This window comes from Dreissena polymorpha, chromosome 6 (genome assembly GCF_020536995.1).
Source record: "Dreissena polymorpha isolate Duluth1 chromosome 6, UMN_Dpol_1.0, whole genome shotgun sequence".
Lineage (NCBI taxonomy): Eukaryota > Metazoa > Mollusca > Bivalvia > Myida > Dreissenidae > Dreissena > Dreissena polymorpha.
In genome coordinates this window covers 19,698,286-19,724,966 of record NC_068360.1, presented here as the reverse complement: position 1 = coordinate 19,724,966, position 26,681 = coordinate 19,698,286, and the positions used below count along the sequence as shown (strand labels likewise).

At 33.7% G+C, this 26,681-nt stretch overlaps 1 protein-coding gene across 1 annotated transcript; it reads right to left on the bottom strand.

Moving 5' to 3' along the window:
• Positions 1 to 11,363: 11,363 nt before the first annotated feature.
• On the bottom strand, positions 11,364 to 25,679 carry LOC127835481 (uncharacterized). Its single transcript, XM_052361926.1, has 4 exons — positions 25,182 to 25,679; positions 22,256 to 22,587; positions 12,529 to 12,742; positions 11,364 to 11,416 (listed from the first exon to the last, which is right to left on the bottom strand). Exons 1-4 carry the CDS (start codon positions 25,606 to 25,608, stop codon positions 11,364 to 11,366), a joined length of 1,026 nt encoding a protein of 341 aa, XP_052217886.1. The 5' UTR covers positions 25,609 to 25,679.
• Positions 25,680 to 26,681: the final 1,002 nt, after the last annotated feature.

Here is a 26,681-nt window from a genome sequence, read left to right as displayed (position 1 = left end):
GGCCCTTGATCTTTCCCCCCCCACCCACCTCATTTTTAATGAAAAATTGAGAAATTTGACCCATTGCATGGCATGCACAGAACATTCAAACAGAATGCAATCCTAGTTTTGGCTACATCACTCATTAATTTCATCCCTGTGCTTTGTGTATTTACCTAGAAAAGTGTCTCCCATACGTTTAGATTTTTCACAATTTACCTTCAAAGTTTTGTTCTGTTTTTGCAACGTGAAATATTGACTTCCGCCAAAAGTGAAAACCTCCTTTTTGAAGATTCAAAATTTTCTTGCTAGGGAGCTGTGGCTAGTTTTAATGGTTTTTTTTCCAAAATTTTTAGACATTCTTTCTTCAAACTTACACAAGAAATACACCTTATAAATACCTAATTGATTTTAAAAGACCATAGGTAATCCCTACCCTTAAGATATGTAATTTTCATAAGTCTTTCACTGATATATCCCCTGCCACCTTTCCGCCGTTTTATACAGGCAAAAGTCCGCCGCAGCGGGCGTTGACCGCTATTTTTATCACTGTTCTAACATACATATAGCCATACCTATTAGCCTAAATAATGTATGCCTGCGTCTTATATTTTCGCTATGCAAAATCATAGACCACTTAAGCTACATAGAGACTGCAACAAATGCTTTATAAAGAAAAAATACGACAGGAAAGTCATTATTTTGTCGCAAATTGTTCTCAATGTATTATATGTTTTAGCCTCAAAAAAGACGTTTTTGCTATAATTTGATTTGCTTCCTGTTTTCTGTTTTCCGGCCTAAAGGGAATAAGCCTTAGTCGCAGAACTGTTTACGAGAAAAACATTTTGAAAAAACAATTTGGGTAAATACAGCCCGCCTAAAATGTTTTGCATGAATGCCGATGTCTTTTGAACAGATTTTCTTTAATTAATTTATTCAAGATCTTATTGCTATTATTATCCTCATAAATCCATTATCGCTTGTAAATAAAAGGATCTGGAAAAACATTGCGCCCTCCCTACGGTCTGTTTACATGTCAGATTGTGTGACCCAAATTCCATTCGCTCTGAGAAGCAGTTTACATGTGATCATTAGCGATAGTGTGGTGAGTTTAAATCCAACAGAAACACGATTATTTACAAAATTTATTAATATTCCGAATTAACTTTTTAGTATTTTAGCGTATTTGTATCTTTTTTACATTTCGTCTGGTGTCACTTTGCTGATTCTCTAATATTTCAATATATAAAGATAAGGCAAATAACCGCTAAGGTAAATACTGTTTGATTTGCGTACCAAAATCTTCCGGATAGTTCAAAATCAATATAAATCTTAATATTTAAGAAACGTCTGCATCATTTATCAAATTTTAAGATTTGTGTTTGTTCTTCATTTTTAGAAGCTGTTCCGAATAGAGCTGGACATCACTCAAGCAAGTATGTTGAGCAAAACTGACAGATTTGGTTTCCATACATCAACAAGTAATACATTTATTAACAAGTGTTATTAATTCGTTCTGTTGCTTTACTTCGATGGGACATATGTAAACTTTCATAAAACTTTAAAGAGCTTTTATCTCTATGTCTGTAAACAAAAATAAGCTATGGAATTATAAAGATCAGATGTGCAAACATTGTAACGGGTTATTAAATTAACGATTTGAGGACAATAATCATGTTGAGGAAAAACGACTGTTTCCATGTTAATTTAGTCTGTATGTCGACCAGTGCCTGCAGTACCTTAACCACTAGGTTGTGATCATTTTTAGTTTGATAGTGTACAGTAGAAACTTGTTTTATTAATTCATTACTATGATTTGCTGTTTATTGTGTTATTAATAACTTGGCTGTTACTTGTTGTTCAATGATACATGTATAATAATACGCTAGTAAAAAGCAGCATTGATTATTTTTAAAGGTAATACAATTTTACTTATTTGATATTGAATTGAACAAACTGCATACTATGCAGTATTATACTTGTTTTTCATACATGCACTGAATGGTTCATAAAACATAATTAATTGATTCCACAATTGTTTAAAAGAGAATATCACTTGTTAAGCACTTGTACGTACATTTTCTTGTAAGTTGATGACAGTGATTTAGTACTACGTATTGTGTTACTATTTTTTACTTGCAAATAATTGAATTATAGTATTTTGTATCGCCTTTCTATACCATACACTTTTTATATATCTACAGAATAAACTTACATCATTTGCATGCTTCTGCTAGTGGCTGAGCCTAGAACCACAATGCGAAAGACAATAACTGATATATAAATAAGCTCATATGAATACTGATATATCTTTGTTTGCCCCACGTATTGCTTGAATGTATAAATAAAACCATATGGATGATATAACATTATGTTTGTTTTCATTCAACTCTTTAATATACAGCTACAAACTAAGTGTTTGCAGTTTCGAGTGTGATTTATGAATTGCTACACAATTACTAGTTTTGCAGTTGCGACAGATTTTAAACTAGGCGACAAAAGCTTGCGAAAGAAAATTAAAACCCCGTGAGTTGCAAATATGTTTTTAATATTTCAATGCAAAACAAGTATGCTGTCCTTCAGTTCCATATTATTATACATAGACAATCAAAATTTGATTGACACATTATTTTGATTACCCATGCTAAATCAGTTTATGATAGAATCACCAGCTTTATCCAGCTTAAGTTGCATTGATACATGATACAAAAAACTTGTTTCCTGGGTAGGACCAGTATTAGGTATCTTTATTGTGATCTAAAGAACGCTACCACTTAAAGGATCAATACCGAGTCCGTCAAGTCACTAAGCGGACACCATATTTACTACGCCACAGCCACCAAACTCTCTTTGAATTCTAGAGGTTAAACAAGCACACAATTAAAAGATATTATAAATAAATGCTTTGCAGATGTTAACGCTTCATCAATCAGAAAATAAGGTTTAATTTATGGATGCGTTATTTTAACCAATTATAATGTTTTGTACACAAAACTGTCCAAATTTGTATAACAATACGTGACGCGAGTATGATTTCAAGTGTGATTTTTATGTATTGCCCAAGGTCGGGGGAGAGATAACAGTCTAGGTCGAATTCGATTATTGGATAAAGGGAAAACAGAAAACTATGTTTGAATGAAAACTGGGCATTTATTATAAATGCCATAAACTGACAAATGCATGATTACGTAATACATAATCAAAGCAAACATATTATAAATGTTTTCCCTAATGTACATAACTGGGAGGCAAAAAACCGCCGACCCAAAGACTAGAATCATTCATGTATTCAATCAAAATTGGCAACTTTGAAGACTAGAATGGCATAATTGCAAATCAAATAAAGCAATAGAACTAAAAAGGCTATAATGTAAAGCAAAGTGAATCATTTAACTATCTTGCAACTCTGTAAAACACATATAACTAAAATAGCTAGAATGTAAGCATGATAAACTAAGAGGAGGAGGCATGGGAGGAGGTGGATTTTAAATCAGTGAAAATTGACGTGAAACTACTCACGTCCAGAATTATGCAATGACTGGCTTCTCGAAAGTTCCAAAACTGCTAGTCTGTCAAAGCTTATTCTTACAGCTTTTTAAAAGTCAAACATCTATTCATGAACTCAATTTGCTGCAGTATAAACAATAGCATGGTAAAATTAATGCTCTTTCAACAGAGTGTGATAATGTAAACAATCTGGCAACACAATGTTTTTATAAACTTTATGGTTAAATGCAATTTCCCTTCAGAACATACCCGGCTAATATAAAATAGAGAGAGGGGAGGTCAATGACATAAAAAAAATTATGTTGGCATAAAATGTTATTTATGTATTGCCCAAAGTCGGGGGAGAGATAACAGTCTAGGTCGAACTCGATTATGGGAAAAAGGGAAAACAGAAAACTATGTTTGAATGAAAACTGGGCATTTATTATAAATGCCCTAAACTGACAAATACATGATTACGTAATACATAATCAAAGCAAACATATTATAAATGTTTCCCTAATGTACATAACTGGGAGGCAAAACACCGCCAAAAGGGAACCGCCGCCCAGGGAGACTTAAGACTGGAACGAGCTCGACCGTGGACAGATATAATATGAAGCCAGACAATTAGAAATGGATCATCATATTTGCATTGACCTACATATAAAAAAGACTCTGCAGCCTCTTATCATATACACGTATAAAAACAATACTTAAAAGTAGATTTCAGCATATCATCAAACACGTGGATGATACATGTAAAGGGCATTAATTATCTAAATCTATACATGTACAACCTATACAGAATAAATGGTCAATACTAGTAGACAGAAGGCAATGTAAATGATCATAAATATAGATAAAGGACTTGCCCATCCATGACAAAGACCACATATGTTACATAAGTGGTTATTGCTAACAACTTTGGAGACGAAATATACGAATTACAAAAAATACTGACAGTAAAATAATATACAGCTGTATAACAATGACACATGATAACGACAACTGCGGACCATTCTGCTATCAATTGTTCGTATTATGCAAGCACATTTTTAACAAATAATCATATTTACATTGACTGTCACTGGTACCCGCACTTCTTTACTGTGATATAATACTAGAGTTTGTACAATTGCGGCTTCAAACTGACATCATTTAAGACAAATTTCGTGACTGTGGCCTTAAACCATCAGCCAAAACAAATTACACAGCAGTTACTGTGGCCTTAAACCATCAGCCAGGTCAAATTTCAAAACTGTGGCCTACAACCATCAGCTTAAGCAAATGTTTCAACTGTGGCCTTAAACCATCAGCTATGTTCTGGACGTTATAATGTGACAATCATTGAACGTCAATATCATGGCTGCGGCGTTGACCGACAGCACTGAGAAGGTTGGCAATGACATTCAGTTCTCTTATGATATTGTTTAAAAAGACCTGCTGCCTAAAACCGACAGATCTTAAAAAACATCAATGAATTTTCATGTGGTCAAAATTATGAAAAAAATGATCTGCTGCCTATGACCGTCAGATCATCAGAAAAATTAAGATTAAAGATTGAAATATGTTAGCAGAGTATTGTTGCGACTTTATCTTGATTTATATAGGGAGAGCCGAGGGACGGATATATTTTAGGTATGCGTTGGTCTTCCAGCGACCTAGCTTCTGTATTTGTGATACGGACATATTGGAATTGTGAGCATGAGTAGCACCACCAATGCGAAATGAATGGGCTGTAAAGAACTTTGGATCCATGTTGTTTGCTAGAACACACAAACGTAAGACCGATCTGAAATACGTGGTAGAAACTGGTTGATTGTTATTGTCTCTAAATAGCTGGCCATTACTGGGTGGTGATATGCGTAAATATAATAGAAAGCATAATATATTGTATATACCCGGGCTGTGTTCAGCCCTCAGCAATATATTATACTTCATGCCGGCTAACACAAGACGGCGGACTAGGGCCATGATGTTAGGTACATGTTGTACTTTACAAGTCTGTTTATTGATAATGTGTACAACTGCTCCATTATCTGTATGAAGTACTATACATTGATTTCTCATCTTAAAACCCCAAATTTCTAATGAAAGAGTGATGGGTAAAAGCTCTTTGAATGTTATGTCGTAGGGAGACCACATCGTAATCCATGTACCATAAAACCAATGGGACTGAAAAATTGCAGCGAAACCTAGAGAGCCTGAGGCATCTGTGTGTAAGTGTAATGTATCTGAGGTGAGCCAACGTTTGTGTAGAAGAAGTTGTTTACCATTGAAATGATCAACAAACAATTGCCAAGCACGGATATCTTTCCGACTTTCCTTATTTAGTGTTATTCTATGGTGTGGGTGTGTTACTTTTGAGTAAGATCTATTAGGCGACGCAAAAATAAAAAAAAACACCGACCAGGTGTTACTACCTGGCAGCAGAAATTTAACAAACCTAGAAGGGATTGTAATTCTTTAAGGGTGACCTTGCGATGCTTTGCTAATGAGGCAAGTTGCATCCTCAGTTTTTCCAATTTGTCTTGAGGCAAGCGGGCTTCCATCATATTAGAATCTAGTTCAAGACCCATAAAAATGATAACAGTTCGAGCATACCTGTTTTTTCCTCTTTAATCGGAACGCCTATTTTTGAACAGAAATTAAGGAATTTGTTAAGATCATTTTGACAGCTGTTTGAGTTTGCAGGGCCTAATATGAGAAAACCATCGAGAATGTGTACCATGTGTTTAATTTTTAAGATATTTTCCGAAATGTGTTGAAGGCTACAACTAAAACGTTCAAAAATTGCACATGATGAGGACGCTCCCATTGGAAGACACGTATCAAAATGATACTGACTCCTAAATTAGAACCCTAATAAGTGATGATCGTTTGAATGAATAGGAATTAAACGAAAAGCAGAATCTATGTCCGTTTTACAGAATAAGGTTCCTGTACCCAGTTCCAGTAGTTTGTTGACTGCATCATCAAAGGAACTGTAGTTAACACTAGATAAGTTAGGATCTATAAAATCGTTCACGGAATTTCCGCTTGGGTAACTTAGATGATGAATCAACCTAAATTGTCCCGGTGTTTTCTTGGGAACAAGGCCAATGGGACTTACCCGGAAGTTTTCGAAAGGAGGGGACGTAAAGGGGCCTTTTACACGACCTGAATTTAGTTCTGCCTGAAGTTTACTTTGCACTATGTCAGGGTTCTCATCACAAGACTTCAGATTTGGGGATGTGGAAGCCTTGTGTTGACCTGTTTAACCCAATTTAAAGCCATGTGTAAAACCTAGAATCAGATATTGTGCTAATGGATAGTCCTGAAAAAATGGTGTTAGTGCAGAGACTTTAATTGGGGTAACTACAAGATTGTTACTTTGTTGACTTAGCAGATTCGATGTTTGATTGAGACTGGGATTTGGTTGCCTGTTTTTTGTTGCTGAATTTGCAGTTGTATGCTGCATGTGGACCTCTACAAAAGCCACAGATGTGGGGCTGTGTGCATTTTGGGTTACGACAAGAGATCCGCTTATTGAAATGCCAGCAGGTTTTTTCGAGAAACCGTTGGAGGGGGGGTCCAGTACTGTATGACCTGTTTGGTGGTTGCTTGGGCCGAAAGGGCTGCTAGGGTTGTTGGAAAGACATGCAGGCCATTAACCAATATTCCGTATGAATACGGTCCCAGGGCATAAGAACTGACTCGCGCAGCAAGCGAAACTGCGTGTCGTAATAGAGAAAGGCCACCCCGGGGCGGCGCCTGGCAATGTCGCGTACAATCTCCATATATTTCAGGAGCTGTTGGGCCTCAAAGGGGTATTTGTGTAGGTAAACGGCCATGAATCTAATGAATGCTGTGGTCCATGCTTCAATGGTATTGATTTTTTTGCTACGTGAAGTTGGGTTAACGGTAAAATTGTGTTGGTCGTCCAGTTGGAGTGTAAATTGCGGAGTGGACGGATTTTGCAATGACGGCAGCAGAAACGCCATATCCACAAACTTATTTTTCCAAATAAGTTTTCGCGTCTTACTTTTAATTTGATTAATGATTGGAGTGCCGATGGGTTCTGCGAACTGAATGCCATTACCTGCCAAGGAATTTGTGTGTTGAGACACGGCCTGTTGTAAGCTTGGGAACAGATAGTGATCGTCTTAATCCGAATCGGAGTTTGAAGAAGAGTTTGATTCTACTGGTAGATGCGGGGGAACTGCTGGCATGTGAGGACTCGCAGATCAGGATGTTTGTACACCAAGGGTTGTTGCTGTACTTGGAGCAGCTGGCACACGAACCGATGTTTCTTCATCACTGCTGAAGTTGTCATTCACATCGTCATCTAGATTGGCATCCAGGGGCAGAAGGTTGTGAGTCTTTTGTTTTTTCGGGCCTTTGCCTTTTGTTGAGGTTGGGGCATCATTGTTTTTGCGCTTGTGTGCTTGTTTTTGTCCGGAACAACAGGTACACGCCAAATGCATACCCTTCTTAGGACGGCTGGTACGTTTCATGATCTGAAATGAATGCATGATTAACTGTAAGGTATGAAACTATTTCGAGGGCATAATCCCTTGAATGCATTATAGTCTTGTTTGTAAGAAAAACATAAAATTAAATTGAAGTGTTAATTCACAAGACTACTTTTGACCTTGATATTGTGTGTTGCGGAATCCGAAAACTAGCCGTATGATTACAACAAAGGCGTTAACTTTAAAATAATAAATCTGACGCTAATTATCATGTCAAAAAATAAATTAAAGTAAGTGAATTGTCGTGTAAACAACATATGTAAAATTCACACCTTCATGGTATGTAAAACTAAACCATAAACGCTCTGCGTAACATAAATTGCATGTAGGCATATACAATAAACCATGTATCTACACATGCTGTGTGATGTATAAAATAACACTCATAAACATGGCCAGCAAAGCTAAACCATGATAGTAAAGCGTGAGTTATGAAACTAAGCAAGCATACGTGGAGAATAACACTAAACATGTGTTCGTAATTTGCGCGTGATGTGTAAACTAAATCACACAATCATAGCCAGCAAAGCTGGTCAAGCTAATCTATGATGCAAAAGTAAGCGTGAGCTATGAAGCTAAGCATGCTTTCATGGAATATAAGACTAAACCATGTAATTATAATTTCCGTGTGATGTAAATCACACAATCATAGCCAGCAAAGCTGGGCAAGCTAATCTATGATACAAAAGTAAGCGTGAGCTATGAAGCTAAGCACGCTTTCATGGAATATAAGACTAAACCATGTAATTATAATTTTCGTGTGATGTAAATCACACAATCATAGCCAGCAAAGCTGGGCAAGCTAATCTATGAAAGAATGTTAAGCGTGAGCTATGAAAAGAAGCACGCCTACATGGAATATAACACTAGACCATGTATTTGTAATTTTCGTGTAATGTGTAAACTAAATCACACAATCATAGTCAGCAAAGCTGATCAACGTTATCTATGATATAAAGTAAGGCGTTGGCTATGAAAGTACGCATAGATTGATTGTGAAAATAAAATATGTACAGAATTAGTGTGAAATGAAGACCAAATCACACCGTACTGACATTGTTGGTATTAATTTGAGTGTGAACTCTTTAATAAATGAGATTCACTAATAAATAAGGACACAAACGTTACAGCAATTCTTGCATAAAATTAAAAAAGCAAGAACACTTCAAATGTAATTAAGAACATTGTAATATAGCCACATGCGCTATGTATTTGTATATAGATATATATATATATAATATACATAATATAAATATAATTATATATAATGAATAGATAATTTTCTTTTGAAATTATCTATATCTGCGAAAAGGAAAGATTATATCATACGTATCTTATGAATGGCAAATAGAACCCTTCTGGGCGGCGACCACAGCAGCTCTGACATTTGTAATCAGGCGGAGCTGACCGGCACTGGACAGGTGACAACCATCGTCTGCAAAATTGTGTTGTTTGAAAGCAGGACACCAAAACCCATTCATACGCCATAGACATGAACGACCATGACCAGTGCGATTGAGCATCTCTATCAGATGGGAATTCAGATCGTCAACACGTGCATTGAACCCATCCATGTCGACTGGATATCTTGTATGAGATAACGGAACCTCTCTGTGTAAAACTTGTAACACTATGACTTTTCCTACTCCAATCACAAACAAAAGAGTGTCTATTAAATTCTCAATATCCCGAGCAACACTTTCCGGAGTAACATCCGAATTGTAGATGTCGATAGTCCCAATGATCAGCACAAGATTGTCTGGGCTAAAATCACTAACAACTTCCAGATGTCTCCTCAATTCCTTTACTGTAGCGCCCGGGAATCCGGAATATTGGACAAGAACATTTCCTTGCAAGTTTAAATCGTGACGCTGTGAGCTGTCATTTTAATGTAGTCCTTTAGCCTTTTGACAAAAGAATGACCAAAAAGTTGCACTTTGAGGCCCTTGACCACAGCCATCTTTACCGGAAGTGAATGTTCTTTGTTCCGAAATTCTTTTGTTTGTGTACACCACGCCATCGTGACTGATCCCACATTTTCACTCAAATTTTCTGTAGAAAACGGGGTCGCCGTCCCAAAAGTTGATATGCAAAGTATTCCTTATACCAGAGTTCAAAATAATACGTAAAATTATAACCTTTTATTTGACATATAATAAGTACAAGTTTTAAATCAGTGAAATTTGACGTGAAACTACTCACGTCCAGAATTATGCAAAGACTGGCTTCTCGAAAGTTCCAAAACTGCTAGTCTATCAAAGCTTATTCTAACAGCTTTTTAAATGTCAAACATCTATTCATGAACTCAATTTGCTGCAGTATAAACAATAGCATGGTAAAATGTATGCTCTTTCAACAGAGTGTGTTAATGTAAACAATCTGGCAACACAATGTTTTTATAAACTTTATGGTTAAATGCAATTTCCCTTCAGAAAATACCCGGCTAATATAAAATAGAGAGTGGGGAGGTCAATGACATAAAAAAAATTATGTTGGCATAAAATGTTATAAATGTGTAAAAAGAAACTACTGTTAATCAAATATTATCATACCCGATATTTTGGTGGTGAACACATAAACTCATTATAAGCCGTTTGAGGACACATATTGTATCATCTCCGGTAGTATACTTTTTGTCTACGAACACTATTGTTTGGTTTGAATATGCACTTAATAACACACATTCCATGCGGCGGATATGCGACTATCAAGTGAAAACACACACTAATATTAACGTTTTCAATGTATTATTTAGAAACGTCAATTTTCTAACTTTATTTCATAATCAGGATATTCGCCGAATATCTTTTTTTAAAGATGTTTACCAATATATTTCTTTAGTTACTATGGCACATTGACAAAATGCATTAGGGAAATGGTATACGATGTTAAAACAATGTGTTTCGATAAATTCATCTTAAAGGAGTAGGGTAGAATTTTCGTATATATCGATTGAGTAATGAACTAGCAGTTTAAAAAAACAAACAACACAATGCTAACACTAATATAATCCGTTTAAATCACTTAGCATATCAATCGTTATTATTTGAATGCAACTACGAGTGATCACAAAAATAGGCAGGTGTTGGCTGTTCCGAGGTTATCTCGGTTTTCCCAAAGTTTAGCACAACCAGGGAAAGGACTATTTACGCTTAGAAAAATCGCGCTCTTCCACGAATAAGCTTTATATTAATAAGTTTATATTATGTTACAATGCCTACTACGAGATCATTTTTTGAATATTTTCAACATTTTGCCTTCAAAATAACATCATTGCTTTTGTTTTGCCAAATAATTCGCATCATTATATCACCGTTAAGTGTTGGTGGAATGCAATTTCATCCGGGCCCGGCTACCTCAACTGATAGAGTGAGGAGACTGTTAATGCTGGTTTGTGAGACGGAGTCCCAACATGGCAACATACTTGAAAGAATCTGTCATAAGATTAGACAAAATCAGTGTGTAGAATACTAAGACGCTTCGACAATATCGTGTACCTATGTGTTTATCAAAGTACATAATAAACAGAAAGAAAAGTGGGAAGAGTGTATACAGTAAGATTGTACAAATAATGTTGCCCACACACAAAACGCATTTTTAAAATGTAAAACTTAGAACATTATTCCGCATATTTATAATAATCTGTTTTGTTGTTTACTAGTTATGTCAGTGTACATATCTTGAAGAATGCGACCCTTATAAGATCTTCCAGGAATTCAATAAGAATAATCCCCTAAATTTAACAATCTGTGCCTCAGTCGATGTATGTGAAGATTTAGTATTATAATATACGTTGCATCGAAGATCTATATTATTTGAACGTTGTATAGTTAGAAAAATCTTTTTAAGGGAAAAAATAAGATTGTTTAACTTGAGTGAAAACCAGCATATAAATGCAATACTTTTTCAACTTCAACATAAAAGTGTCCGTTACTCTTTTTAACGGGTAAAATTAAGTGAAGAATATTCAAAAAAATGTGTTTATAAAAATGCATAAAAAAACAAACAAAACTATAAAAAAAATCCCATCACACAAGTAGATTTAAACATGTTTGCCACATTTATAACGTCATTTTGATGACTTTATTATACAAAAGAACGTGTGAAGTTTAATTGTCTCTCGCGTATTTTGATTGCTGTTAATATTGTATTCGATGAAAGCTCGAATATTTTCTCTTTTGTTGCGGTTGCAGAAAATGAATATTTTTTAACTACACTTAGGAACTAATTTTTTAAGTAACCACTCATAAAAAAAATTTGATCAGATCATACACCGAACGCAAATAGCAAATATATCCTCTTTCTATTAAAAAACTTCATACATTCTCCCGAATTCATAACAAAACATATTTTTAAATGACCATTTACTCATAAGAGTATAGATCTATACATTCACATCCAATATAATACGGGTTTACACTGAAATAAGCAAATCATAAATGTCAAACACTATACACTTAATTTGACGCGAAAATAATTGTAAGTAACATTCAAAATTAAAAACCGCCTACCGCATACATGGTATAAAACTGATTGGAATACTTACCTTTTGCATCTTCTATCTGTTTTAAAGCATCCACAACTTTGGCGTTCATTTTCCGTATTTCATTCAGAGTGTTTTCAAGAGCCAGTTCGTTTCTAAGGACTCGTTCAAGTAAACGTTCTTCATAGTCATATCTCGAGCATATCGGGCTCGATGGCTCTCGCGCACATGTGAAGACAATCAAGCTCAGTAATAACCACATACTTGTCTTCTTAAGCTGCATGGTAAATACGAGCAAATATGTCTCTGTTAAACACTTTAGTTAATTAAATGAGTCCGGTGTATATGCACACACAACAGCAAATGTTATTCAATGAACTATCACAAAACTCTTAGTTTTCTCACATTTATATGTACTACAAGGTTACAGTCCACGTTACATCAAAGTATTAATAAATTTACTCTTCAGCACGGATCTTTACGATGTCAAACATTGTTAGTCTTGAATGGAAATCTTTCTTTGATGTTTTATGTGAACTATTTGCACAAGTGTTTTAAATTCGCCTTTTCAGAATGAAAAGACATTGTAATAAAACTTACCTAAGAAGTTTGGATTTTATTCTTAAGTCTTGAGTGATAAATTATCTGCATCTTCTGTGATCTGGATGTTTTTTTTAATTTGATAAATAAACTGTTAGTCTCTTCATCTTTTTCAATCACGACAGGTTAATTGCTTTTGGATTTTCTACAAACACATATATCAAACCATCCTTTTACATAAACATCTCCCCCAAAGATTTTATTTTGATGTGCGTCTTTTTACTCCTGTTCGTTTGTGTATTCTAGAATTAGAGTTTTCCCCAGTCATACTGACGTGTCGATGCTGATATCCATTTTTCAATCCAGTGTGGTCTAGCGACACTGTGTGTTTATTGGACTTGACTGCCTTAAAGGGGCCTTTCACTTTTTGGTAAAATGACAACATTTAAAAATAATTGTTGCAGATTATCACATTTTCGTTTAAGTCATGAAACAGTAATACTGAACATTTACCATGCCCTAAATTATCCATGCTTTGCATCTTTTGACGGTTTAAAACCAAAAAATTATGAAGCGTATCAAACGCTAAACGATATAATAATTTAGAGAGTTCTGTTGTTATAATTATATGTTGTGACAATACGAACATTGCTTATATAAAGTATTAAATACGACCCTGACTGTATAAGAACGGATGGTCGGGTGGTTTAAATGCTAGACCTTTACTCCAAGGGTCAGTGGTTCGTGCCCAGTTGAGTATTACTTCTTTTTCTTTTACTGGAACATTTTAGTTCAAATGTTTACATTTATCAATAAAAAGCATTTAATAGCAAACTTCAACACATGACAAAATCACTGAAAAGGTCCCTTAAATTAGCCAACGACGTGTCATACATGTAAAGAAATCCCTAAAAATCTCATTTCGACGAAAGATGCTCGCTTGTTATGAAATAGCTCTGAAATCGATTGGTTGATTGCCACTTGCTTGTCAAAGTTTATCTATTCCATTAAGAGTTGCATCTGTTTGAGACTATAAAGTAATCGTTGATAATTTGCATAAGCATAGCATAAGCATAAGCATAAGGTTATAGACTGTATGTATCTGTTATTGTTTGTGCATACACGACGTATGAAATTTATTTTCAAAGAAGCAATATAAATAAACAGTTTGAATGTTACACGCTATTATAATTTCACTTTAAAAAATTGAACTAGTATGTGTGGTATACATACATTATTTTTGAGCAAAATTTGCTTTTTAACGATTCGAATATATTCACAATATCAACAATTTTAATATGTCAGACAAATTACTACTTATCATTTTCTGGGTGGAGCAAAGTGTAAAAACTGGCAAATGGATGTTTAAAGATTTGTTAATTGCTGTGTGAATTTATTAAAATATTTTAAAGAATAAAAGCATTTATTTCGGGACAAATAAGTTATGTTAATCATGCCTTCATATTTCAACGTGTGTTTTGCAATAAAACAAATAGTATACAAAAACTATAAAGTATACCCAAACATTGCACCATAATGTTTTTTTTCTTAGACCGTGTAGATAAGAGACGGATCAAAAACCCAACCTAGATGGACCCGACACCCCAATGCAATTCCCTGAGTGAAACGCTGTAAAGAATGTATAAATTAACTTGTAAATTCCTTATTATAAACATTTTATGACGATAAATGCTCGGTTGCTACTTCAAATATATACTTAACATACAGTTTTATTCAGTGAATTCCCTCCAATAATACGGATTGCAATCTTCTCTTGCTGCTGCAAATTTACTTTCATATCTTTTTTACAATAGACATATAGAAACGATAATATTTTTTTAAAACAAAAACTGAGTCCGAAAAAACAACAACAACATACGTTGCATTTAGTAACAACTTCGTATGCCTTCCGTCGTCAATATTTTCCTCTGAACCGTTCAGATGCCACGTGCATATAAAACTTAGTTTTCAAATTATCAATTTCTCAAGAAAATTCCAAAACGTTATTATCCAACGACAAGCACAATAAGTTTGGAATTAATTTATTATCATGTTTGGCAACATATCTGTCAAGGCTGAATTTTAACATCAAATGCATAGTAATTTCTTCAAACAAATAATACACGAACACAAATAATATTATAAAATTATGATAGCTTATTTCCTCCGACACCGGAAGGATGTGTTATAATAGGATCAAACCAAAAAAGTTCCCACATTTGTTTCGTACCCAAATTTTCTTCTTACCTAATTTTTTTTTGTGCCCAAATTTTATCGCACCCAAATTCTTTTTCGTACCCCTTTTTTTGTTCGTACCCAAATTTTGTTCGTACCCAATTTTTTTGTACCCAATTTTTGTGTACGCAATTTTTTTTCTACCCATTTTTTTCCGTTGTACCCAATTTTTTTTCGTACCCATTTTTTTTCGTACCCAAATTTTGTTTCGTACGCATTTTTTTTGGCATAATTTGTTCGTTCATAATTAGTATTATAAGCAAAGGTTATATTATCGTGTGTGTTTTTTTCATTCAAAATTGTGTCCGCTAATCGGCCCCATTCCCAATGGAAAAAAATTATATATTTTTCCCAAATGGGAGCTTACAATTAAAAACGGAAGATTTCCCATTTTTTTATAATTTTTTTATATCTCAATATTTTGTTCAAATCCAACCCATATAAGTGCAACGTAAGTAAATATAATACTGAAAACACTTGTATTCTCAATTTTGAAACATTTTGTAGCAAAACAACAGCAACACTAATTTCCAAATTTAAATAAAAACTCCACAAGTGTTCCCAATCCATAGGGACCCGGCCCCATTCCCAAAATGGTGAAAAAACACACATTGTATTAACTTAAATCTTATGCCTAATATCAAAACAAATACGGTTACGTGCCTCCGTGGTGACCACGTGTTTTTTTTTTAAATAAATCTAAATTTTGTAAATATATATATATATATATATATATATATATATATATATATATATATATATATTGTGTTCGCATCGTTGCAAACAAAAACAAATTCAGAACCGAAAATTAGAACTAGCACATTTACAGATTTACAAAACCACGTGCTGTGTAATTTATTTTTATCTCTCTAACAGGATTAAAAATTGACAAAACTGGATAAAAAGTAAAAGTAACTACAATTTACCATGCGATAAATTATTATTGAATAAACACAAACGTCAAAGCAACTTTTTTATTAAAAAAAATAATTTTTCAAAATAAATTTCGAAATAAGAAATGAATGCCACTTACTCAGCAATAAGACAACAGGGTCTTGCAGCCCAGTATAAACTATGGTTCAGCGCCCCATGCGAAATAATTATGTTTCATAATATTTTGTTTGTATGACGGATAACTCGTATAATATCAATATAGTTAAAATAGCTTGCGTTGGATAAAATGCTTTGTTCCGAAGCGAATAAACATAAGTTATATTGGGCAAAAACAAATTAATGAAGGGCAATAACTAAAAACAACTTTATGAATAGTTTTATTATGTGCACACTTCACGTCTTCTAAATGTCTTCAATCAAATTAAGACGTTTTATTTGTTTTTTCTTTAACAATGATGCATACATAACAGATTTAAAATTAACAAAGGGCGATTACGCTTAATATACTTCAAATGTAGGTATTGCCTTTAACGATGTCTTGTTTTAAGCCAGTATGTGAAAATTAATTGATTGAAGACGATCACTTCTTCGTAGATATTCTCCACACTATAAAAAAACTTGGGCATGGGCAATAATTCCACAAATACAACACGTACTCGTGAAAAACTTCTCGTGGTTCTCGAATTGTGCATTTTCTCTCAATGTCTATAGTGATGCACACTTTGTTATGTTATGACATTTAATACTTAGAAAGTTATGCTCCGCTAAAAGAAAAATGACTTAAAGCCAATTACTATGTAAATCCGTTTTATGCAGTTGTTGTTTGTGAACCCTTTCATTATATAAACTGATTATGCTCCACAAGAGAAGCGGAATGGAATAAGGGACGGATGGTCAGACAGGAGGACTGACTATCGGCTTACTACGTGCCACCCTATGTAGGGGGAGCATAATGATATTTTGACCGAGTAGAAAAAACAGTAATGTGCTATGGTTTGTCAAAATGTAGGTCATTAGGCTTTAGAGTTTGATGATTTAGATAATTAAGAAGCCAACTAATATGACGTTTGCCCATATTTGCGTGTAATGATATGTTGACTGATTTTGAACTTGGTTCAAATTCGTTGAAAAAAAGGCGGCATATTTTTCTTTTATTGCTTAAGTCATATCTTTTTACACTTGAGAAGTCTTTTTAACATGAATTTAAAAAGCAGTTCATACTTGCCTTAATTTATTTTAAAAAGTTATTGTTATTGTTTATTTAATTTACTTAGATTGTTTTGAATAACTCTTGACCAAATGTTTATGAAGCTTACCCATTTATTGCTGTATAATAATTTAATATAAAAACAATTGATTCTGTTCCGTTAAAAACATTTTAGCACGGGGTATGTTGCAATTTGCGTTATATGACATTCATTATGCCTATTGTCAAAACTTGTGAACACTCCAGAGACTATATTTATTGTGCAATCACAATGACTATTGTCCACAACATTTATTCTAATGATATCTCGTTCGAAACTGGTCCACGTGGGTTCAACAAATAATTAGTCTGGTCATATTGAAGAACACGCTTGTTGACATGTTTTAGTCACTAGTTTAGCCAAATTAACACTTAAAGCTTCTCGGAATATTTGTTAATTTAAAGTCTAGGCTAAGTAAAAATAATAATCCAGGCCCGTTGAAAAAAAGACGGCTATCTGAGAAAACGGTTAGAGTCCTTTAGAAATGTAATCTTTTTAATGGGGTATGTCTATATGGAACACATTAATAGGTTACATTTTACCCAATGATAATGAAATATTCACATAACCTAATTTCTTATTATTAAACGCATATTTAATAAAAATGGTTTTTGTACATTAGACAAAATACTCGCCAAGTATATGTAATGTAACAATTTTCCTCCTATAACCCAAGTAACACTTGTATGGCATCTAATTTCCTTGACTTTTTTACGTTTCTCTAACAAAATGGATAATACTATCGGTTATCAAAATAGTCATTAAAAGCAATATTTAATTTACTTGGGGATGAATAGTGTTTTAATTTAGATACATTTTGGGCTATGTGGGTTACAAAACAAGTCAGAAGCCATATTAATGATCTCATCATTAAAAAGTGTACAGCGCAAGTAGTTTCAATCGGGTTTCCGGTAAGCGTGTTTATGTGTTTAGTTTTATTATTGTAGAAAATAATGACAGATTTTAATGAACATGACAAACATGGCAAATTAAATATGCATTTTCTTTTTAATTGAGTTCTACCTGTTACGATGTGGTTATTGTACATGCGTACGTCGGGGAGATGCAATACTGATCGGCAGCCGAAACGTCTTCCTGGAAATATTCTGTTTTCTGTTTTTAAATGACATTATTCATATTCTTTTAATAATTTAAAAGTGTGTATATTACCCAGGTTTGATAGACTGCCCTTATAGTTAGATCTCCCCTCGTTATAATTCACAAACACCCGCGAATTGTTTTAGTTCGTAATCATTAAAGCAATTCAGTCCAGGGCATATATTTTTTCCCAAAATACAAAAACATAAAGTCGGTATTAATTTCAAGATAACAATGAGAACATCGTCTTGCTGTAAAGATATCTCCTTATTTTTCCGACGTGATTTGCCGTGCTTGTGATGACCTTCAGTGACGTATGTTTGTCCTTCGTTCGACGTCCGTCGTTTATCGTCCGTCGTCAAGCTTTTCTATGTAACCAATCTTATGGCAAATTTATTGCCATTAATTCATGAGAATCGGATAATTTCTTTTTTTCCAAAACCTATATCGGCCGAGTTTGCAAGCAGCCGTCATGATATTTGCTCCGAGCATTTGTTTCGCGCCCGATGCTGAAAATGAGCGCCTTAGAGCATTGGCTCTCATAATTAAATGACTCCAATTTTCCTGTTTATGTTAATAAATGTGTTTTTCGCTGCTGAGCGCTAGTTCGGTTGTGAAGCAATGCTTTTTCATGTATGTTTTCATACATCGTTTTGGTAAGTAAACAAGTTTCGGTGATTTTGTGATTAGATCTATCAGAACGAGCGGTCGAATGTTTGTGTTCGAGATGGTTCAAATAGGCTCGGCTGCAGCTAAATAAATAAAAGGCTCTTGGTTTTATTCACTCCCTAGCATCGGGTATAAGGATCTGGGAAAATTAAGTTCACAAGTAAAAGTGTAATAAATCAAAACTAACTGGTCCTTTATCATGAGGTGACATTACAATGGCTAAGTTATATCAAAGTTAAAATAAAATTGACTACGCATATGAAACGGCCTTTACCTTTGGGCACAACGTGGTTGACCGAGAAAAACAACTGACCTCCAGACCTTGAATAGTTGGTTTGCGATACGTATTTGACAGACCAGAATGCCCCTTATCCGCCGGAGAACTTGAACTGAAGAGGTGGTAAGCACCGAAATTGACACCCACACATGTTCAACTATACAATTAATACCAAATCGGCATAAATTTTTAATTAAATTTTAAACAAATTAATTATTATTATTTTAATTTACAATCGTGTGTGACGAGGTTAGTGGCAGAATACCCATACGGCAATCATGTATCCTTGCATCTATTTAACCCGATTCGAGTACAAACAATGATCTATTTATCATAACGGGAATTCAATGGTTTAGGTTCAGTGTCAGGTTAATTATAATGAACTATATCCAGAAATAATGTGTATCTTAACCTTGGACTTAATCATGTTTTATAAATGCAATAAATTGTAGCGATATTTGTTAAAAGGTTTTTTAAAATAAAATATAAGCATATGCCGGGATTTGTCAAAACAAAATGGCCATACAAAGACACCAAATTACTTGCACATATGCGTATCCGCATTTTAAAACATGGTAAAAAAGCATAAAATTCGTCGGTACGAACTATGCAGACCCATTTTGTCTACGCATGGTTAATGCGCTTAAATACTCACTTTGGACACTGCATGTGATTTGAAATGATTTTAAATACGTAATCTTTATTATTTTCAACACTCGAGCCAATTTCGGATTAGGTTACAGTCAACGTCCTTGTGAGAGATATTCTTAAAAATGTTTGTCCGCTTTAAAACAAGAAGATTTCAAAATTCCTCCGATATCATTTTAAGGAATTATGTGATAATAAGGATTATAATTGACAAATACACACCAATAAAACAATAATTGATTGTGGGAATAGGCGCATGCGTTAGTGCGGTTAATATAATACGCACGAAAGGTGAGACACAAGCTGTGCAAGTTGTTAAAGGACATTCATTGGCGAAACATTATAAATCTTTAACACTAAACATATACTATGGTTAATTCTAGTGTCTCGTTTCGATCAAAGGAATTCAGGTGTTTGCAACGAGCTGGGACGTATATGATTTGTGCAGTGTGTACCTTCAGTGCGCATATTGAGTAACATTTTCCTGAAGTACATTTCAAAACTTGTTTGTACGATCTTATATCGACATTTTTATTTGTGATTTGTTAAAGTTTAGGACTAATTTCTGCATTTGCAAATTGATTTTCAACGCTTATTGCGTTCTTTGTCTTTCAAAATTTAACGCAAGTATCGTGTAATAACGGGTGAGAAGGAGCAGGGGCTGCAGGAGCCTCGGCCGTTCTCCAAATGTTTGAATTGCGAACACAAATATTTTAGGAAATCATAACTTATGAGTTATAATCGCTGGTCAGTGACTGTTACGAATGTATGCCCACCGCTTTAGTTAGATTGAGGCCACGGCTGCAAACGCTTGGGTTTGGTAGTGGTGTCCCCTGATAATGGTATTTAAAAACTGTGAAGACCTTTATGGGGAAATCTGTAGAATAATAAACACTGTTTTTATACTATTTATTCGACGTACTGGCAAAACAAAATAATTACAGTTTGCGCGTTCACATCAATAATAGGTCCCGATATAAATTATGTAATTCTTATCATAAAAATTCACATAACAGGTGAACGCATTAACCCAATCGATGTTTTTTTGCTTGATACGTGCCTTAAATGTGTACCACTATAGCTCTTATAAGGACCATACTTACACAACCCCGATCATCTAGGTCGTCGAAAACAAGACTCGTATCGCACTACAAACTTAATTATGCAAATAAATGCAGTTCCGAAAATGAAAATGCAAGCACGGAAAGTGTTAAACAAGCATGCCAAATATGGTAAATTATCAATGAATAAATTCTATTTTGACTTATGTAGATACTTTGTTTTAACAAGTGTATTCAGATATAAGTTATGCATTCCATTTGTTTCATACAGTGTATACAGTAAGAACCCGACTAGTTCTTGTAGTTTACTAAGGGTTAATGTGGGTTACTACATATAGTAACGGTATTGCATATATATTACATTTTCAAATATTTGTAGTGAAAACATTTACTTTCGTGTGTATGTACAGTCTAACTAAATTTGATATTGATCAAAACGACTTATACATTTTAAAGTGATATACAAAACACGCTTGTCAGATAGATATTGACATTTCAAAAAAGCATATATGTACATAAGTAAGTCAAACTAACTGCACTAAAAAATAGTGACCAACAAAATTGAGCCAGTCATATAAAAAAAAACGTTAGAATTGTACATATATGCACATGTAATATTGAAAGTCGTTTGAAAATGAAACAGAATAAATTTACTTTTTAGTTAGTGTTCATTTGATATTTCGTTTTAAATTGTTGGCATTTAATTAGTTATTTATCATATATTTAATAAACTCAGCGAGACATACCTATAACCGAGAGCTATTTAAATACAGTACAACAATATATAGCAACGGCATTCAAAAGAAAACAAAAACACATAAAACATGCATTATATACCATTTAAACCGATGTTTTTTTGTAGCAAACCTTCTTCATATATGTCATGCAGATATGCATGAATAACCTTAATTTAACAAACGAATATACGGTACAAATATTTAAATACAGTCGAAATACATACAACTTTTGTGCTAAGAAAGCACATAATTGGCGTCTTCTTCCTCACGAAGTGCAGTGTGCTGCATTGCATTATATTGTGGTTATACATGGATCAATGTTCCTGCAAATGAACTATATCTCTGTGTATTTGCATACAACGAGCTCGATCCTGTTGCGCGCACCCAGACCATATCCCCCATGGCAACCGCTGCTGATACCTGCATAGTCACACATGGAGCCGAACCGGTATTATCATAGTGAGTTGACCTCTGTAATGCCTTGTCGCCATGCACGATTTCAAGGTAAACATAGTTCAGGCTAGTGTAGACACAATACTGGACACTGAACAGATACATTCCAGGGATGGAGGCTGTGAATTTTCCTGTTGAAGGATTATAACCTTGCCCTTCGTTTACGTCCACAGTCGGAAAGACTACATCCTGACCACTTGATAGAACTGTGATTTGAGCCGTAATGCGCGCACGGAAGTAAATTGTCGGGACGTTTAACTGATCTTAAATAAAGAAAATATATTCTTTACAAAAACAGTACAGGCACATATATATATATATATTTTTTTTGTATTTGGGATTTGAAAAATCTGCAATATATTTCAAATGTTGATTTGTTTTAGTAAAATAATTGTTGCGCTTAAAAATAAAACTACTGATTATGCTATAACAAATTAGCAAACAAACAGTTGTTTGCATAGTATCGGCCTCAACGTGTGCACAAAACGCATCTGTACTTAATTAAATAAAATATCGATTAAGTTAACAAAACTTTACTGTATACTGCAAATTAAAACAAAAGGATTAATCAGACGATGACCTTTTTTGCAGAGTATCATAACAGATTTTTCCTTATAAGTTAAACGTTTTCTAAATACATGATCGTGATCATTAGAAGTCCTCTTAGTTATATTTATGTTTCATAAATGTTGATAACAATATTAAGAATTAGTAAAAGAAATAACTCTTTCGTCTATTTTTCTTATTTAACAGTCAAAAATAATTCTGGTTGGAATATCAGGTGCACCATTGAGTCGATTTCTGTTTTGCATTTTTTTGTATCAACATTTGAATGTTATTCGGTTCAGTTTTACACATATCGTCAGTATAATGTCGGATTTTTCTATTAACAAAACACTGAATATTATCGTTTAGCTATCAAAAAACTACAGAAACAATAGTTTCCATTCGGAAATATATTAGGAAAACATATTTTAGAAGACTATGCACGAAACGAAATGGTTTTTAAATTCATGTTTTACATACTTATACAAACAAGCATGTGTCAGTGACTCTACGTCTACACATTAACCTGGATATCGTCTCTTATTGGCCGATAGACAACCATTTGTCGGCTTCGAAATAAGATTTACATATATTTGACGTGAAACAATAAGACTTAACGAGTGGCTTTGTAAATTCGGGAGACATGCATATTGTAAAAAAGATAACATTGCGTCCTCTTGCTTTAGCGCATGTCGTAATTTAACAAATAACGATAGAGCTTCGTAACCGAAATTAATATTGTTATTTAGAAAAGGTAAGGTGGAATACAAGAATCATAAACATAAATTATATTAAATACGTGGATCAATAATCATACCCTTAACATAGTCATTTGGGACCCTACAGTTATTTCTCAGTAAGTACACTGCAACTATTTAATGTAATAGAAATACAACAAAACACAGAAACCTATTCATTCAACTCAGTTACGCCAATGATTTACTAGAAATTTCTCAAGTGCTTTGTTTTCATGTTTTCTTGTTTCTAGAGAAGATAAATGCAAACAAGCAAAATGTATCACCGTCAAAAAAATAGTTCCGATTTGTTATTAAATTTGAAGTTTGCAATAAATGAAAACAATAAATCGCAAGTTAAAGAGATAAAAACTGTTCTATTTTCCATCACAACTGAAAGATTTGGTATTAAAATAGTTAAATATGTATGTTTTTTCAACTTCGGTGTTTAATAGTACGACAATTAAAAAACAACCTTGTAAAAAAATACTTTTACGTTTGTTATTGCATTATAAAAATACTCATCAGAACAAATTGATAACATGTCTACATACACAAATTTACTAACACATGTAGACAAATTATTTTCAAGGGATACTGTTGGATCGGGGATACTTAGACATAAACCATGAAATGTCCATAAGTATGTTATCATAAACAGACCACAACTTGCACAAATATAATCCTAATAAGCTTGGTAATAATAATGATATGATGACTAAAAATAAATATTATCTTATCACGTTTTTGCAAGTATTTTTCTATTTCACTTAGTTTAGTTTAGTTTAAACATATTTATTTTAGCTCGATTGCATAGAAAGTCTTAGGCTTATTTGAAACGCTCTCGAGTCCGTTTCCTGGGACTAGAACCAGTACTTGGTGTCTATGGGGGAAATCTAAAGAACTGTCATCTATTTGGTCAATATCCTCCAAGTGCTGTCTTTTAAATACCAAATTACATATCAAATATTGAATAAAGCATCAGTTAATTTACCTGTTCAGTTATTTGAATGTAAATACTTCCTCGACATTATTTTCCTGCCAATAAAACCTCGAGTAACAAACCATGCTGTCGGACGGATATAATCATACAAATAATCAAAACAATGTAAAGCACGAACTATTTTCCCGCGAATTGCGCAAAGACGAATACCAATGAGTACAGTGCTGAGCACAATAAATAATAAAAAATTTAAAACGTGAACAATTTTAGGAACAGGTGCCAAACTACATTTTTCCCCTACCCAATCTTTGTTACTTAAATAAAGAATTGTCATTTATGCTGCGTACACGAACTGTTACACATTTTATTATCTCGAGTGATCTAATTTAATTTGGAAAAATGTATTTCTCATGTGCCGACCGATGCTTGATATTTATTAATTCTAATAAATAAAAACAATCTGACACAAAAATCAACCAATTTCTCTGATCTCTGTGTTAAACACTTACTATATGTTGAATGTTTCGAAAAGTTTTTAGCATATAGCATATTACCTAAAGTAGATACATTAAACATTCAATAAATGTATCAAACAAAATACACGTATAGCACATGGCTCGATCGACACACGTACCTTTAAGAATATTGACTTCCTTTACAAGTTGCTGTACCGTCACTGAAGCATTTTCTTTTATCTGTGATGAAGCTTCAACCAGTGCGCCCACATTTGCAACTAACGTTGAGTTCATAATATAAGATGCATTCGAAATAAAATCAGCAAGTTGTGATTTCATTTCGATTTGTTTCTTTTCCATAACTGTCAACGTAGAGTCTACTTTTGTCTTTGCATCTTCTAACTGTGTTAACGCATCCAGAACTTTGGCGTTCGTTTTCACTATTTCATTCAGAGTGGTTTCTAGAGCCAACTCGTTTCTAAGGACTCTTTCTAACAACCGCTCTTCATAGTCATATCTCGAGCAAATCGGGCTCGAGGGCTCTCGTGCACAAGTGGCGACAATAATTTGTAGTAAAGCAATCAAGCCTTTTTTCTGTAGATGCATAGTGAATATCTGCTTCTATAATTTCAAAAAAGTTGAATTCTATTCCTTTGCAAGTGAAGCCTTGAATGATCGGGTGCTGTCTGGACTCTAATGCTGTATACTCTGGTATTTATGGTTTGTTTTCTCATCTGTTACGCACATTACATTCAAGTGTTTATCAACATGTTTTCGATGGATTCCTGTGAAACATTCACATCAATTTTCGCTATCGCACATTTCAAACTTTATCTTTATGTAATCTGACATGTTTCATTTATTTTATATATATATTTTTTTTCAATAACTGTACTCAAATAAAATATGAAAGACCACACATCGTTGAGATTTAGAACACCGCAAGCAACCAATAAAGATTTAATAACACACAGAAAACTCAGTATATCAAGGAACATTGATTATCTTAATTTGACTTAAATTCAGATTGAACGAGATTGTGTTTGGTTAATGTGAGATGTGTTATCAAAACGGTTCATTTTATTTAAATGCACATACATTAAATTAGAACACATTTTGGGGAAATGGTGAATTTGCTAACTTTTTTTCCTCGATCCGATTGTTATTGCCTGAAGACTTAATTATTTGAAAACACGGAAGGAACTAAAATGTATTTGCAATTAGTTATTGTTAATGTAATATTAAGCCGGGCTATGAATTTAAATAAAAACTTTTAAAGGACTTATAATTGCGAAAAATGGTTTTCTGTATGCACTATATGGTCTCAATGATAGAAAAATATGCTATAAGGCGATTTATATATAAATAAAGAATAATTAATAAAAATGAAAAATGCGACAAAAGACTGAACAATCTTTAGAAAGTATGCTTAGCAAACCACGAGCAGGTATCCAAACATGAAGACATGAAATGAATGGACGTAGGAATGCATTCATAACACTATAACAAACTGCGCTCTTATTCGTTGTAAGGAAACCTTATAAAATATAATATAAAGTTTAAACTGACAAAATAAAACAATGGAAGACGTGTGTATCGCGATATATCCAGGAGCGTAATACAAGGTCATATAGTAAGGTAAAATATAAAATATAAGAAATTTATCCAAAGTACTGCAT

What these genes read in the sequence shown, in the direction of transcription:
- LOC127835481 (XM_052361926.1), bottom strand. Translation starts at nt 25,608, where the DNA reads ATGCATCTACAGAAAAAAGGCTTGATTGCTTTACTACAAATTATTGTC. An exon ending in GGAAGTCAATATTCTTAAAG is followed by an intron (nt 22,588 to 25,181) that starts GTACGTGTGTCG and finishes TCTTTATTTAAG; the next exon opens with ATCAGTTAAACGTCCCGACA. An exon ending in CCATGGGGGATATGGTCTGG is followed by an intron (nt 12,743 to 22,255) that starts GTGCGCGCAACA and finishes TTTACCATGCAG; the next exon opens with CTTAAGAAGACAAGTATGTG.